This window comes from Silurus aristotelis (assembly GCF_946808225.1).
Source record: "Silurus aristotelis genome assembly, chromosome: 21".
Lineage (NCBI taxonomy): Eukaryota > Metazoa > Chordata > Actinopteri > Siluriformes > Siluridae > Silurus > Silurus aristotelis.
The window spans coordinates 6,203,630-6,217,630 of record NC_139594.1 but is presented as its reverse complement, the minus strand read 5'-3'; the positions used below and the strand labels follow the sequence as shown (position 1 = coordinate 6,217,630).

Genomic DNA, 14,001 nt, shown 5'->3' with positions numbered 1-14,001 from the left:
AGACAAAGCTGCCATCAAAGCCTTCTGGGACAAGATCTCCCCAAAGGCTGAGGAAATCGGTAGCCAGGCTCTGTACAGGTAGGTGTGTGAGTAATTTTTCTCCTGGTGATCAATTGCTCTACCAATATCGCTGACAAGCTTTATGCAATGTGCCTACACAGGATGCTGACTGTTTACCCTCAGACCAAAACCTACTTTACCCATTGGACGGACATGAGCTTCGACTCTGCCCAGTTGAAGAAGCACGGAAAGACTGTAATGTCTGGTGTGGAAGTGGCTGTCAACAAAATCGATGATCTGACCAGCGGGATGCTCAGCCTAAGCGAGCTGCACGCTTACCAGCTGCGTGTTGATCCAGCCAACTTCAAGGCAGGTTCATCTTAATGCTCTGTAATAATTCAATCCTGTTTTACCTGTAAGTAGATCCTGTGCCACAACATGCTTGAATTTTGTTGTTTCTTCTTCTAGATCCTCTCACACAATTTGCTTGTGGTTCTGGCCATCCTGTTCCCCACTGACTTTACTCCTGACGTACACGTGTCTATGGATAAGTTTCTTGCTGCAGTGTCCCTGGCCCTCTCCGAGAAGTACAGATAAACCCCTCTGCAGAGACCAGAACAGAGACCACCACAAGCACAATCTCTTTCTCAGAGCTTGTAAATGTCCCTGACTGCTTTAAATAAAAGCCAAAATATTTTTGGTCTGTAATTTAAAAATAACACTGTATGTGCGTCTTCTTTAAACCTCTGTGTTTAAGTATTAATGTGTGTTTATATTAGACTTAGGTTTAAAAAAGTGTGTCATTTCAGTTGAGGGGAAAAGTAAAGGAACATATAAGGCTAAACAGATCTTTATAAAACAGGAACACCATACGTTTAACTAAATTATAATGATGTTAATACATACATTAAACAACTGTTTCTAACTCATTTACCATCATTGCTCAGACGCAGAAAGCTACCTTTAGCTTCACTATACTGACACTGGTGGTAATCCTGTGGTACTACTACCACTACTACTACTACTACTAATAATAATAATTATAGGATACCACAAAATAATGTAAATTTTTTGAAAAACATACTGTAGTGTCATTAATTTATTAAAATTGTGGTAACAGTTTCACACAGAAAACTCTAAATAAATTTCAGTTGAGCCCCAATGCAAATAAACTTTTAGAAACATGCTAACATTTAATCCTAAAGTCATTCAGAACCATTACTTTGTTTTGAGATATTTTTCAGACTTGCTTTAAAATCTGATTAATATACACTATATGGCTAATTGTTTCTGTTCTTGAGCATCACACCCATCAGTTGATCTTCCTCAAACTGTTGCCCAAAACTTGGAAGCCAATTATAGTATACAATGTCTTTGTATGGTAAAACATAAAGATTACCAGTGTATAGAAATACTGTAGGAACTTAAAGTGTATTCCAGTACAACACACCTGAACTCAAAACAAGCTTTATGGTTTACTAAGAACTTGAGTCCACCGCACAGAACCCTGAGCTAAACCCCAATCAACAGAATACATGATTTCCTACCCCACTTTTGTAAAAATCTGCTATTATAAAGGTAAATTTAGCACAGCAGTAGGGAAAATATAGTCTTTTGCTTTAAGTTAAAATGTGATATGAATTAATTTAGAGAAATTAAACATTTATGTAAAAAGGGAATATTTTTTTTACTAAACCACTGAATGATAAATTCATATTATAATTTAAAAACATGTTTGAGTACATTTTCAAGTTACTTCATTGCAGCACAAAGAAAAGCAGCAGTAAGTAACAAAAACTATTTTATCACTGTAATTAAATGAGTATACTTTACTATAAAATGCTGTTGTTTGACTATAACCAAATTGTTGAGCTTACTACTAAATTTTAATTGTTTGTAAAATTCTAGTACAAATAGTTCACATTACTGAGGTAATTTAAGAGTAAATAAACCATACAATTCACTGTAAGGTTGAACTTTATTATTTTTTCTTTCTGCAACTGTAAATTTTGCAATGTAACAGAGTTTAAATGATAACATTTAATGAGATCATGTCCACTACATGGAAAAAGGTTTGTGAACACCTGATCATAAGATCCATGTGTGAGTTTTGATCATCTCTTAATTACAATTCAGCTTAAAGATGTTTAATAGGTAGGAGGCCAGAGCTCTATAACAGTCCACTCAAGATCTTTCTCTCCAACCCATGTAAACCACATCTTCATGCAGCTGGTTTTGTGCACAAGAGCATTGACATGCTGAAACTGTTTGGTTCTCCGAGTTCAAGTGAATGAAAATTAAATGCAACTGCATCCAAAGACATCTTATACAATTGTGTGCCTCCAATTTAGTGTGACCAGTTTGGGGAAGAAACAAACAGATCTGTAAAAGTCAGATGTCACAATTTTTTTGGCCACATATTGTAGGTTTTTACAAGTAGCCACATGTTGCATTTGATAAAAGTAGAAAGGGTCTGTGTTTATTTATTTTTTGCTGTTTATATAAACTGCCTGATCCAAACATCCTTGTTAACTTTTGTAGAGTAATAATTGATTTATGTATATTGATTGCTGACAGCAGAATGGTTCAGCACGTCTGTGAATTGATCAATCTTGTACTGTTCACATACAGATGTTTAAGATGCAGAATTGTATTATTGTGATTTTCTTGAAGTCTTTATATTGCTCACATGAACGATTATGAATTTCAAACTTGTATGTAGTGCATTTTGTACTAATCCTGAATAGATGATTAAAACAGTTTATTTAAAGAATATGTGGAAACAGATTTTTTATTATTTACCCCAGATTGTGTTGAAAAGAATAGTAAACAAATTATAAAATATTATATTATTAGATAAATACAGTATATAACTTTAAATTATATATAGAATATTATATACATATAGATGTATATATTATTAATAATAGTATTTTGCATGTATGTTGTACAGAATAGATCACTGCTGGGACTTTAATATCTCAAGTAACATTAGTAAACTTTTAAGAGAATATTAAGTAAAACTGAATCATTAAAACACATTTGTTATTGTTTGTTTACTTGAATAAGAAAGAGGTTGCTTTCTTCACTTTCAGCTGATTAGTAAACCAACTTACATTTTATCTTTATGTTGCAAAATTCAGGTAACTGGTAAAGTGAACTTGTAGAATTTACAGTGTGATGTTTTCAGCTCCCTTTTAATTCAAAGGTTTGATAAGAAACACAAGACATGACTGAGTACTGAGTATTAAAGTTTTATTTGCTTTAACAGACAAAATTCCACTTAAACGCAGAAACGTCTCAGAATTTCTCTCTGGTCTCACATTCAGTATTTAATGGTACTGTTGGACGAGTGCGGAGACGATGACCGCCAGGAACTTATGCAGAGCTGCCTGCACTTCAGCAGTGAAGCTGCTACCCAAAGTAGCACCAACTACAATGGTAATGCAGTCAGCCAGCAGCTATAGGAGGAAGCAGAGGATGAAGAATAAACACAGGATAAGTAACAGAAAAAATAACCAGTATAGGCTCATTAATCAACAATTAATTAACTAGCAAAAGCAAATTACAAAAAAATAAGACGCACCCTGAAGTTATCAGGATCCACGTGCAGTTTTTCAGAGTGCAGCACACTCAACTCGGAGAAAGTGCCTTTAATGTTGTCCAGGTTCTTCACTGCGTTCTTCAGACCACGCATCACCGTCAAGCCGTGTGCAGCAACATTGGGATTTCCCATGATCGCAGCGGCGTTGTACAAGTTTCCAAATTTAGCGAAATACCTCTGGGTCCATGGATACACCACCAAACATCTGAGAGACACATTCAAAAGAAACAATTTAGAACAAGTAAGAAAATAAATGTTAAAGGTGATGATTTGAAATCTACCTTGTCAGTGCCTGGTGACCGACTGCACTATGATCGATCTTGGAAAAGATGTTCTGGATGGTAGTGCGCTCGAAATCCGTCCACTCAACCATGATGCTGCTTTGGGGGTTTCTGATGTTCTGGTGAACGAGGACTCAGACACAAACAGTCCTGATCTCCAGCTTTTATAAGCATTTCACTGCTCCTCCCAAACCCGGGAGATAGACACACATTTTGGGATGGGTTCAGTTATGGGTGTGAATCAGCACTTGTTTCCTGTCAGGCGTGAATGTTATCTAACACAGTCAGTAGACGTGCTGTCTAATCTTCATCTGTGAAAGGAGTCTGAGTTGTTATATTTTGAGGAGGGTCTGGGGTGTGCCATCTTCATGCCCTTGTATAAAAGAGTGATTCGTTTTGAAGCAGTTTACAGAAGTCAAGACCACTCTGAAACCATGAGTCTCTCTGCCAAAGACAAAGCTGCCATCAAAGCCTTCTGGGACAAGATCTCCCCAAAGGCTGAGGAAATCGGTAGCCAGGCTCTATACAGGTAGGTGCTTTAGAACTTTCTCTTTTTGCTCTTCATTTCGATTCATTTTCCCTTTTTATATGATTAACTTTCCCCCAATGTGCCTACACAGGATGCTGACTGTTTACCCTCAGACCAAAACCTACTTTACCCATTGGACGGACATGAGCTTCAACTCTGCTCAGTTGAAGAAGCACGGAAAGACTGTAATGTCTGGTGTGGAAGTGGCTGTCAACAAAATCGATGATCTGACCAGCGGGATGCTCAGCCTAAGCGAGCTGCACGCTTACCAGCTGCGTGTTGATCCAGCCAACTTCAAGGCAGGTTCATCTTAATGCTCTGTAATAATTCAATCCTGTTTTACCTGTAAGTAGATCCTGTGCCACAACATGCTTGATTTTTGTTTCTTCTTCTAGATCCTCTCACACAATTTGCTTGTGGTTCTGGCCATCCTGTTCCCCACTGACTTTACTCCTGACGTACACGTGTCTATGGATAAGTTTCTTGCTGCAGTGTCCCTGGCCCTCTCCGAGAAGTACAGATAAACCCCTCTGCAGAGACCAGAACAGAGACCACCACACGCACAATCTCTTTCTCAGAGCTTGTAAATGTCCCTGACTGCTTTAAATAAAAGCCAAAAGATTTTTGGTCTGTAATTTAAAAATAACACTGTATGTGCGTCTTCTTTAAACCTCTGTGTTTAAGTATTATTGTGTGTTTATATTAGACTTTAAAAAGTGAATAATGTCCGCTGAGGGGAAAAATAAAGGAACATATAAGACTAAACAGATCTTTATAAAACAGAAATACACATTTAACTCCATCATAATGATGTTAATGCATAAATTAAACAACAGATTTTTACTCCTTTACAATCATTGCTCACATGCAGAAGCCTTCAGCTTCACTTTACTCACACCAGAGATAAGAAGTAATGACTTCCAAATAGTTTCTATACTTAAGAAGTTACTTCACTATTTATTTTTGGTATCTTTTTACTTCCATTATTAATTTTTTTACGTGAATATTTGTCATTTCTACTTCCTATATTTTCAAATGAGGCTCGTTACTTTAGTTTGAATCTGTTTGGTGACATGATCAATGTTTTTCCTTTTAATTTCGCACCGTTTTCAGCTCATTAACTAGAGACCTTCACGGGTCGGATATTTCAGTCCAGCTTCAGCCCAATCCCGCAAAAATATTTTATATTTTATTTTATATTTAAAAAAATAATACAATATATTAATATATATATATATATATATATATATATATATATATATATATATATATATATATATATATATATATATATATATATATATATATATATATATAATTTTTTTTTTTTTTTTTTTATTCCCCTCACACACTCCATGTTTTGTAAAAAATCTGCAATTCTGAAGTGAAATTTAGCAGCAGTAAGGAAAATGTTTTTAAATTATAAATTTATATGAACTAATTCACAGAACTTTAAAAGTTATGTAAAAAGAGTAAAACATTTTTTTTTTTGTAATTTGGGAACTATTAAAGGATGAGTGTGAAATATTTACCACAAATTCATAATATTATTTCAATATTGCCAATATTTTTGGCCACATATTGTATGTTTTTACAAGTAGCTACATACTGCATTTGGTAAAAGTAGAAAGGGTCTGTGTTTAACTGTAATTATTATTATTTTTATTTTTGCTGTTTATATACACTGCTTGTTCCAAAAATCCTCTGTAACTTTAGTGATAGTTCAGTTATGTATGTTGCTTGGAAGTCTTTAAATATATAAATGCTATAATGGTTAATTACACAGACAAATGTTTAAGATGCATAATTGTATTATTGTGATTGTCTATGATTTTAAATTGTGTTCAGTGCATACTGTATTACTACTGACAATATTCTTAGTTTACTTGCAGAAAATGTTGAATTTGTTTCCACTTTTTTTCTATTTAATTTTCACTAGATTTTATTGTCAGATTAAACCAATTATGAAAATTATACTATTCTGCATGTTTGTGGTACAAAATATAACATTGCCGAATTCTTATTATCTTATGTAAGCTTTGTAAACATTCAAGAGAATACTAACTGAAATTGGTTTACTAAACTAACTTTATATTTGTTAGCTAAGTGAATAAGAAGTTTGCTTTTGTTTCTTTCAGCTGATTACTAAACGAAAAAACATTTTATTTTTATTTAGAAAAAAAAAATCTTTATTCAGTTTTAATCTTTAAACTGGATAGAATTTACAGGGTGGTGTAATCGTCCGAATTTGATGATGAAGTCTACAGAAACACAACCATGTAGCGTCAATAAACTTTTAATGTATGCATGGATACAATGAAGTATATTTTAGACGTATTTTCATCTGATTTCAGGGTCTGACCGATTTTACTTAATGTTCAACAATAAAGCTAACATCATTAAGGATTCCGAATATAGAAAATATGATAATAGGTACAAGAACTCACATTAGCCAAGTCAAGTCACATTTATATCTATTAAGCTTTACAGAATTTAAAAGTTAAGGGGAATTATGTGTATTTATCCCTGATGAGCAAGCATGTGACTAGGAAAAACTCCCTTAGATGTTATAAGGAAAATTATTGAGAGGAACCAGAATCAAAGGGGAACCCATCCTCATTTGTGTGATATCAAGTGTGATTATAAATCTTTAAAACAATTCAAAACACCGGAGAGTGAGAACTAACATGAGCACCGGAATGTAAGTTTATCAGTAATGTCCTTTTTACAGACTTATACAGACATTTGAGGTTATGGAACCAGGAGCTCCTGAGGAACTCATAAAATAGCTCATCATAGATCCAACACTCAAAGAGGTCCAATGAAGTAAACAGGAAGTGAAATACAACTGGTGCTGGTATGTCTCTAGATCAGGGATGGGCACACTTTTTGACTCACGGGCTACAATGGGTTCTAAAATTTGACAGAGGGGCCGGGTCATACATATATATACATACATATATACATACATACATACATATATATGTATGTATGTATGTATGTATGTATGTATGTATATACATACATACATACATACATACATACATACATACATACATATATATTTGGTCGTAAGTAGAGTAGGATATATGTACAGTACTGTGAAATGATGCCAGAAGCTGGTACGCACTGTCGTATGCCGCGGCTAGCGATGGTAGTAGTAAAGTCGAATGGTCGTGAGTTGACGACTACCTGTATATATATATATATATATATATATATATATATATATATATATATATATATATATATATATATATATATATATATATATATATATATATTTATTTGGCAAATTCAGTTTAATCAAGTGCCAAAAGATCAACAATTTGTTGATCTTTTTTTGCCAGTGCATCAATAAATACAGCAGAAAAACTCAAGTTCAGTTTTTGTAGGAACAGTGTTGTTGAACTCCTTATTTTGCCAGTTTTGTTGTGGCAATTTGTGGCAATTTATTGGGGCTTTGTAGTTAAGTAACAAATTTTGTAGTGAATTCGAAACTTAACAGGTTGCCTTAAGGAGAGATGGCCCCGGTCATCCTTTCCTTAATACAGTGCAGTCGCCCTGTCCCACGTGCAGAAAAACACCCCCAAAGCATGATGCTACCACCCCCATGCTTCACAGTAGGGATGGTGTTCTTGGGATGGTACTCATCATTCTTCTTCCTCCAAACACATTTAGTGGAATTATGACCCAAAAGTTCTATTTTGGTCTTATCTGACCACATGACTTTCTCCCATGACTCCTCTGGATCATCCAAATGGTCATTGGCAAATTTAAGACGTGCCTGGACATGTGCTGGTTTAAGCAGGGGAACCTTCCGTGCCATGCATGATTTCAAACCATGACGTCTTAGTGTATTACCAACAGTAACCTTGGAAACGGTGGTCCCAGCTCTTTTCAGGTCATTGACCAGCTCCTCCCGTGTAGTTCTGGGCTGATTTCGCACCTTTCTTAGGATCATTGAGACCCCACGAGGTGAGATCTTGCATGAAGCCCCAGTCCGAGGGAGATTGACAGTCATGTTTAGCTTCTTCCATTTTCTAATGATTGCTCCAACAGTGGACCTTTTTTCACCAAGCTGCTTGGCAATTTCCCCGTAGCCCTTTCCAGCCTTGTGGAGGTGTACAATTTTGTCTCTAGTGTCTTTGGACAGCTCTTTGGTCTTGGCCATGTTAGTAGTTGGATTCTTACTGATTGTATGGGGTGGACAGGTGTCTTTATGCAGCTAACGACCTCAAACAGGTGCATCTAATTTAGAATAATAAATGTAGTGGAGGTGGACATTTTAAAGGCAGACTAACAGGTCTTTGAGGGTCAGAATTCTAGCTGATAGACAGGTGTTCAAATACTTATTTGCAGCTGTATCATACAAATAAATAGTTTAAAAATCATATATTGTGATTTCTGGATTTTTTATTTTAGATTATGTCTCTCACAGTGGACATGCACCTACGATGACAATTTCAGACCCCTTCATGATTTCTAAGTGGGAGTATTTGCAAAATAGCAGGGTGGTCAAATACTTATTTTCCTCACCGTGTGTGTGTGTGTATGTATATATATATATATATATATATATATATATATATATATATATATATATATATATATACAGTGAGGAAAATAAGTATTTGAACACCCTGCTATTTTGCAAGTTCTCCCACTTAGAAATCATGGAGGGGTCTGAAATTGTCATCGTAGCTGCATGTCCACTGTGAGAGACATAATCTAAAAAAAAAAATCCAGAAATCAAAATATATGATTTTTAAACTATTTATTTGTATGATACAGCTGCAAATAAGTATTTGAACACCTGAGAAAGTCAATGTTAATATTTGGTACAGGAGCCTTTGTTTGCAATTACAGAGGTCAAACATTTCCTGTAGTTTTTCACCAGGTTTGCACACACTGCAGGAGGGATTTTGGCCCACTCCTCCACACAGATCTTCTCTAGATCAGTCAGGTTTCTGGCCTGTCGCTGAGAAACACAGAGTTTGAGCTCCCTCCAAAGATTCTCTATTGGGTTTAGGTCTGGAGACTGGCTAGGCCACGCCAGAACCTTGATATGCTTCTTACAGAGCCACTCCTTGGTTATCCTGGCTGTGTGCTTCGGGTCATTGTCATGTTGGAAGACCCAGCCTCGACCCATCTTCAATGCTCTAACTGAGGGAAGGAGGTTGTTCCCCAAAATCTCGTAATACATGGCCCCGGTCATCCTCTCCTTAATACAGTGCAGTCGCCCTGTCCCATGTGCAGAAAACCCCCCCCAAAGCATGATGCTACCACCCCCATGCTTCACAGTAGGGATGGTGTTCTTGGGATGGTACTCATCATTCTTCTTCCTCCAAACACGTTTAGTGGAATTATGACTCAAAAGTTCTATTTTGGTCTCATCTGACCACATGACTTTCTCCCATGACTCCTCTGGATCATCCAAATGGTCATTGGCAAACTTAAGACGTGCCTGGACATGTGCTGGTTTAAGCAGGGGAACCTTCCGTGCCATGAATGATTTTAAACCATGACGTCTTAGTGTATTACCAACAGTAACCTTGGAAACGGTGGTCCCAGCTCTTTTCAGGTCATTGACCAGCTCCTCCTGTGTAGTTCTGGGCTGATTTCTCACCTTCCTTAGGATCATTGAGACCCCACGAGGTGAGATCTTGCATGGAGCCCCAGTCCGAGGGCGATTGACAGTCATGTTTAGCTTCTTCCATTTTCTAATGATTGCTCCAACAGTGGACCTTTTTTCACCAAGCTGCTTGGCAATTTCCCCGTAGCCCTTTCCAGCCTTGTGGAGGCGTACAATTTTGTCTCTAGTGTCTTTGGACAGCTCTTTGGTCTTGGCCATGTTAGTAGTTGGATTCTTACTGATTGTATGGGGTGGACAGGTGTCTTTATGCAGCTAACGACCTCAAACAGGTCCATCTAATTTAGGATAATAAATGTAGTGGAGGTGGACATTTTAAAGGCAGACTAACAGGTCTTTGAGGGTCAGAATTCTAGCTGATAGACAGGTGTTCAAATACTTATTTGCAGCTGTATCATACAAATAAATAGTCAAAAAATCATATATTGTGATTTCTGGATTTTTTTTTTTAGATTATGTCTCTCACAGTGGACATGCACCTACGATGACAATTTCAGACCCCTCCATAATTTCTAAGTGGGAGAACTTGCAAAATAGCAGGGTGTTCAAATACTTATTTTCCTCACTGTATATATACAGTACAGACCAAAAGTTTGGACACACCTGCTCATTCAAAGAGTTTTCTTTATTTTCATGACTATGAAAATTGTAGAGTCACACTGAAGGCATCAAAACTATGAATTAACACATGTGGAATTATATATGGAATTATATACATAACAAAAAAGTGAACTGAAAATATGCCATATTGTAGGTTCTTCAAAGTAGGCATCAAGAGAATGCCAAGAGTGTGCAAAGCAGTAATCTAAGCAAAAAGTTGCTACTTTGAAGAACCTACAATATGACATTTTCAGTTGTTTCACACTTTTTTGTTATGTATATAATTCCATATATAATTCCACATTTGTTAATTCATAGTTTTGATGCCTTCAGTGTGAATCTACAATTTTCATAGTCATGAAAATAAAGAAAACTCTTTGAATGAGAAGGTGTGTCCAAACTTTTGGTCTGTACTGTGTGTGTGTATATATATATATATATATATATATATATATATATATATATATATATATATATATATATATATATATATATATATATATATATATATATATATATATATATATATATATATATATATATATTATATATACACAGTGAGGAAAATAAGTATTTGAACATCCTGCTATTTTGCAAGTTCTCTCACTTACAAATCATGGAGTGGTCTGAAATTCAAATCAAAGCCCATATTAAAACACTCTTAAAATCTTAAAACATCTTCACTGTATGGTGTTTTAGACTATACAATAAAGTGACCCTGACTATCACTGAATTCACAATGTTTAAGTACACTGTACAATGTTTAAGAGACATAAAAATCAGTGCATTTGAGTCACCATATTCAAACTCTCCTAAAACATTTTTTTTTTAGATTTGCCCATTCTTTTAAATGTCATATTTATAGTTTCCCTGTCTATTACTGTATTAAATGTCAACTCATTTTACTGTGGAGTTTTTGGAGAAAAGTAAAGGCAAATTCACTCTAAACCTCAGGTGCATTTTTAATCATATTCCATATTCAAACACTCACAAAACATTTTCCTTTAAAGGTTTGCTCAATCATTTAAATAATTCTTATTTACAGTGTCCCTGTCTTTTAGTCTATTAAATTTTACCTCATTTTACTGTGGAGTTTTGGAGAAAAGTGAAACCAAAATCACTCGAAACATAAGTGGATTTTTAACCATGTTCCATATTCAAAGACTCAATAAACATTTTCCTTTATAGGTTTGCTCATTCTTTTAAATAATTCTTATTTATAGTTTCCCTGTCTATTACTGTATTAAATGTCAACTCATTTTACTGTGGAGTTTTTGGAGAAAAGTAAAGGCAAATTCACTCTAAACCTCAGGTGCATTTTCAATCATGTTCCATATTCATACACTCATAAAGCATTTTTCTTTATAGGTTTGCTCAATCTTTCAAATTATTCTTATTTACAGTGTGCTTGTCTATTAAAGTATTACATTTTAAGTCATTTTAATTTACAGTTATTGAGAAAAGTAAAGGCACAATCACTACAAACATCAATGCATTTTCAATCATGTTCCACATTCACTCTAAAGACAGAGACAGACAGAGACAGACAGAGACAGGGACACTGTAAATAAGCATTATTTAAAAGAATGAGCAAACCTATAAAGGAAAATGTTTAATGAGTGTTTGAATATGGAACATAGTTAAAATGCTCTGAGGTTTCGAGGAATTTTTCCTTCACTTTTCTTCAAAAACTCCACAGTAAAATGAGTTGGAATTTAATAGACTAATAGACAGGGACACTGTAAATAAGAATTATTTAAAAGATTGAACAAACCTATTTAGGAAAATGTTTTATGATGGTTTGAATGTGGAACATGATTGAAAATGCACTGAGATTTGTAAAATTAATTGGGATTTTATTTTTTATTTTTTTTTAAGCGTCTTTACATCTATTTTGACCACGCCCACCACCTATACCGTAAGTGCACGATTAGACGCGCAACACAAAAAGTGCGGCTGGTTTTACCGCAGTAAAGTGAAGCGCTGTGAATACGTTCCGTGTGCACAGTAAAAGGTTTAATAAGAAACACAAGACATGACTGAGTACTGAGTATTAAACTTTTATTTTCTTTAACAGACAAACTTCCACTTAAACGCAGAAACGTCTCAGAATTTCTCTCTGGTCTCACATTCAGTATTTAATGGTACTGTTGGACGAGTGCGGAGACGATGACCGCCAGGAACTTATGCAGAGCTGCCTGCACTTCAGCAGTGAAGCTGCTACCCAGAGTAGCGCCAACTACAATGGTAATGCAGTCAGCCAGCAGCTATAGGAGGAAACAGAGGATGAAGAATAAACACAGGATAAGTTCTAGATAGATTTATATATGATATATAATACATAATCATGTATATATCTATAGATAAATTATAATACAAATTATTCACTGTCTCTTATAAATCAATAAAAAAGACGCACCCTGAAGTTATCAGGATCCACGTGCAGTTTTTCAGAGTGCAGCACACTCAACTCGGAGAAAGTGCCTTTAATGTTGTCCAGGTTCTTCACTGCGTTCTCCAGACCACGCATCACCGTCAAGCCGTGTGCAGCAACATTGGGATTTCCCATGATCGCAGCGGCGTTGTACAAGTTTCCAAATTTAGCAAAATACCTCTGGGTCCATGGATACACCACCAAACATCTGAGAGACACATTCAAAAGAAACAATAAGTTTCACATTTAGAACAAGTAAGAAAATAAATGTTAAAGGTGATGATTTGAAATCTACCTTGTCAGTGCCTGGTGACCGACTGCACTATGATCGATCTTGGAAAAGATGTTCTGGATGGTAGTGCGCTCGAAATCCGTCCACTCAACCATGATGCTGCTTTGGGGGTTTCTGATGTTCTGGTGAACACTGAGTCTTTGACACAAAGAGTCTCGATCTCCAGCTTTTATATGTATTTGACCTCACTGAACAAATCAGGTAGATAGGCGCACATTTTGGGATGGGTTCAGTCATGGGCGTTAAAATCAGATAAGCGTTTGTCTCTTAAAATACGCCATTCGTAGAAATCGTTCAGAAATATATTAGTGAGTCATAAAAACAAAAACTAAAAATGTATTCGTTAAATTAGGGCTTTTTTCCAATTTGGAAGCTTTTTCTCAAAAATGTTCTAAGGATTTAAAAATGTTCAAGTTTACCCAATGACTATGTCTGTAGCATTTTCCAATGTAATTTGTGTCTAATTTAACTGAATATTTATATAATTTACTGCTGCAAGCAATAATAAAAAAAAAAACATCTGTGCAAATAAATTGCTTATAAATCTGAAGAAAATGAAATTGTGCATTTCAAATTTTTCACATGCTGTTCCTGATGTTTTTTTCTAA

General features: G+C 35.3%; 4 protein-coding genes across 4 annotated transcripts in view; 2 read left to right on the top strand and 2 right to left on the bottom strand.

Moving 5' to 3' along the window:
- The window catches only part of LOC310716281 (hemoglobin embryonic subunit alpha-like), an 891-nt gene extending 172 nt beyond the window's left edge, over window positions 1–719 (top strand). The window contains exons 1-3 of the mRNA XM_083523303.1: window positions 1–78; window positions 162–369; window positions 469–719. The exon at window positions 1–78 is cut by the window's left edge and continues 172 nt beyond it. Coding sequence (XP_083379429.1) covers window positions 1–78; window positions 162–369; window positions 469–597 — 415 coding nt within the window. The 3' untranslated portion in view covers window positions 598–719. The remainder of the gene's footprint in view (window positions 79–161; window positions 370–468) is intronic.
- A 2,598-nt stretch (window positions 720–3,317) lies between these two features.
- LOC310716762 (hemoglobin subunit beta-2-like) lies at window positions 3,318–4,007 on the bottom strand. The gene is made up of 3 exons (XM_083524176.1): window positions 3,886–4,007; window positions 3,587–3,809; window positions 3,318–3,461 (listed from the first exon to the last, which is right to left on the bottom strand). The coding sequence occupies exons 1-3, from the start codon at window positions 3,975–3,977 to the stop codon at window positions 3,333–3,335; spliced, it is 444 nt and encodes a 147-aa protein (XP_083380302.1). The 5' UTR covers window positions 3,978–4,007; the 3' UTR covers window positions 3,318–3,332.
- Window positions 4,008–4,219: 212 nt separating this feature from the next.
- LOC310716757 (hemoglobin embryonic subunit alpha-like) lies at window positions 4,220–5,021 on the top strand. The gene is made up of 3 exons (XM_083524166.1): window positions 4,220–4,414; window positions 4,506–4,713; window positions 4,810–5,021. The coding sequence occupies exons 1-3, from the start codon at window positions 4,254–4,256 to the stop codon at window positions 4,936–4,938; spliced, it is 498 nt and encodes a 165-aa protein (XP_083380292.1). The 5' UTR covers window positions 4,220–4,253; the 3' UTR covers window positions 4,939–5,021.
- A 7,759-nt stretch (window positions 5,022–12,780) lies between these two features.
- On the bottom strand, window positions 12,781–13,530 carry LOC310716636 (hemoglobin subunit beta-2-like). Its single transcript, XM_083523918.1, has 3 exons — window positions 13,397–13,530; window positions 13,087–13,309; window positions 12,781–12,934 (listed from the first exon to the last, which is right to left on the bottom strand). The coding sequence occupies exons 1-3, from the start codon at window positions 13,486–13,488 to the stop codon at window positions 12,806–12,808; spliced, it is 444 nt and encodes a 147-aa protein (XP_083380044.1). The 5' UTR covers window positions 13,489–13,530; the 3' UTR covers window positions 12,781–12,805.
- Between the last annotated feature and the right edge of the window lie 471 nt (window positions 13,531–14,001).

Coding starts and splice junctions, on each gene's coding strand:
- LOC310716757 (XM_083524166.1), top strand. CDS start 4,254: ATGCCCTTGTATAAAAGAGTGATTCGTTTTGAAGCAGTTTACAGAAGT. Junction 4,415..4,505: donor GGTAGCCAGGCTCTATACAG/GTAGGTGCTTTA, acceptor GTGCCTACACAG/GATGCTGACTGTTTACCCTC. Junction 4,714..4,809: donor TTGATCCAGCCAACTTCAAG/GCAGGTTCATCT, acceptor TTCTTCTTCTAG/ATCCTCTCACACAATTTGCT.
- LOC310716636 (XM_083523918.1), bottom strand. CDS start 13,488: ATGGTTGAGTGGACGGATTTCGAGCGCACTACCATCCAGAACATCTTT. Junction 13,310..13,396: donor GGTCACCAGGCACTGACAAG/GTAGATTTCAAA, acceptor TGTGTCTCTCAG/ATGTTTGGTGGTGTATCCAT. Junction 12,935..13,086: donor TGGATCCTGATAACTTCAGG/GTGCGTCTTTTT, acceptor TTCCTCCTATAG/CTGCTGGCTGACTGCATTAC.
- LOC310716762 (XM_083524176.1), bottom strand. CDS start 3,977: ATGGTTGAGTGGACGGATTTCGAGCGCACTACCATCCAGAACATCTTT. Junction 3,810..3,885: donor GGTCACCAGGCACTGACAAG/GTAGATTTCAAA, acceptor TGTGTCTCTCAG/ATGTTTGGTGGTGTATCCAT. Junction 3,462..3,586: donor TGGATCCTGATAACTTCAGG/GTGCGTCTTATT, acceptor TTCCTCCTATAG/CTGCTGGCTGACTGCATTAC.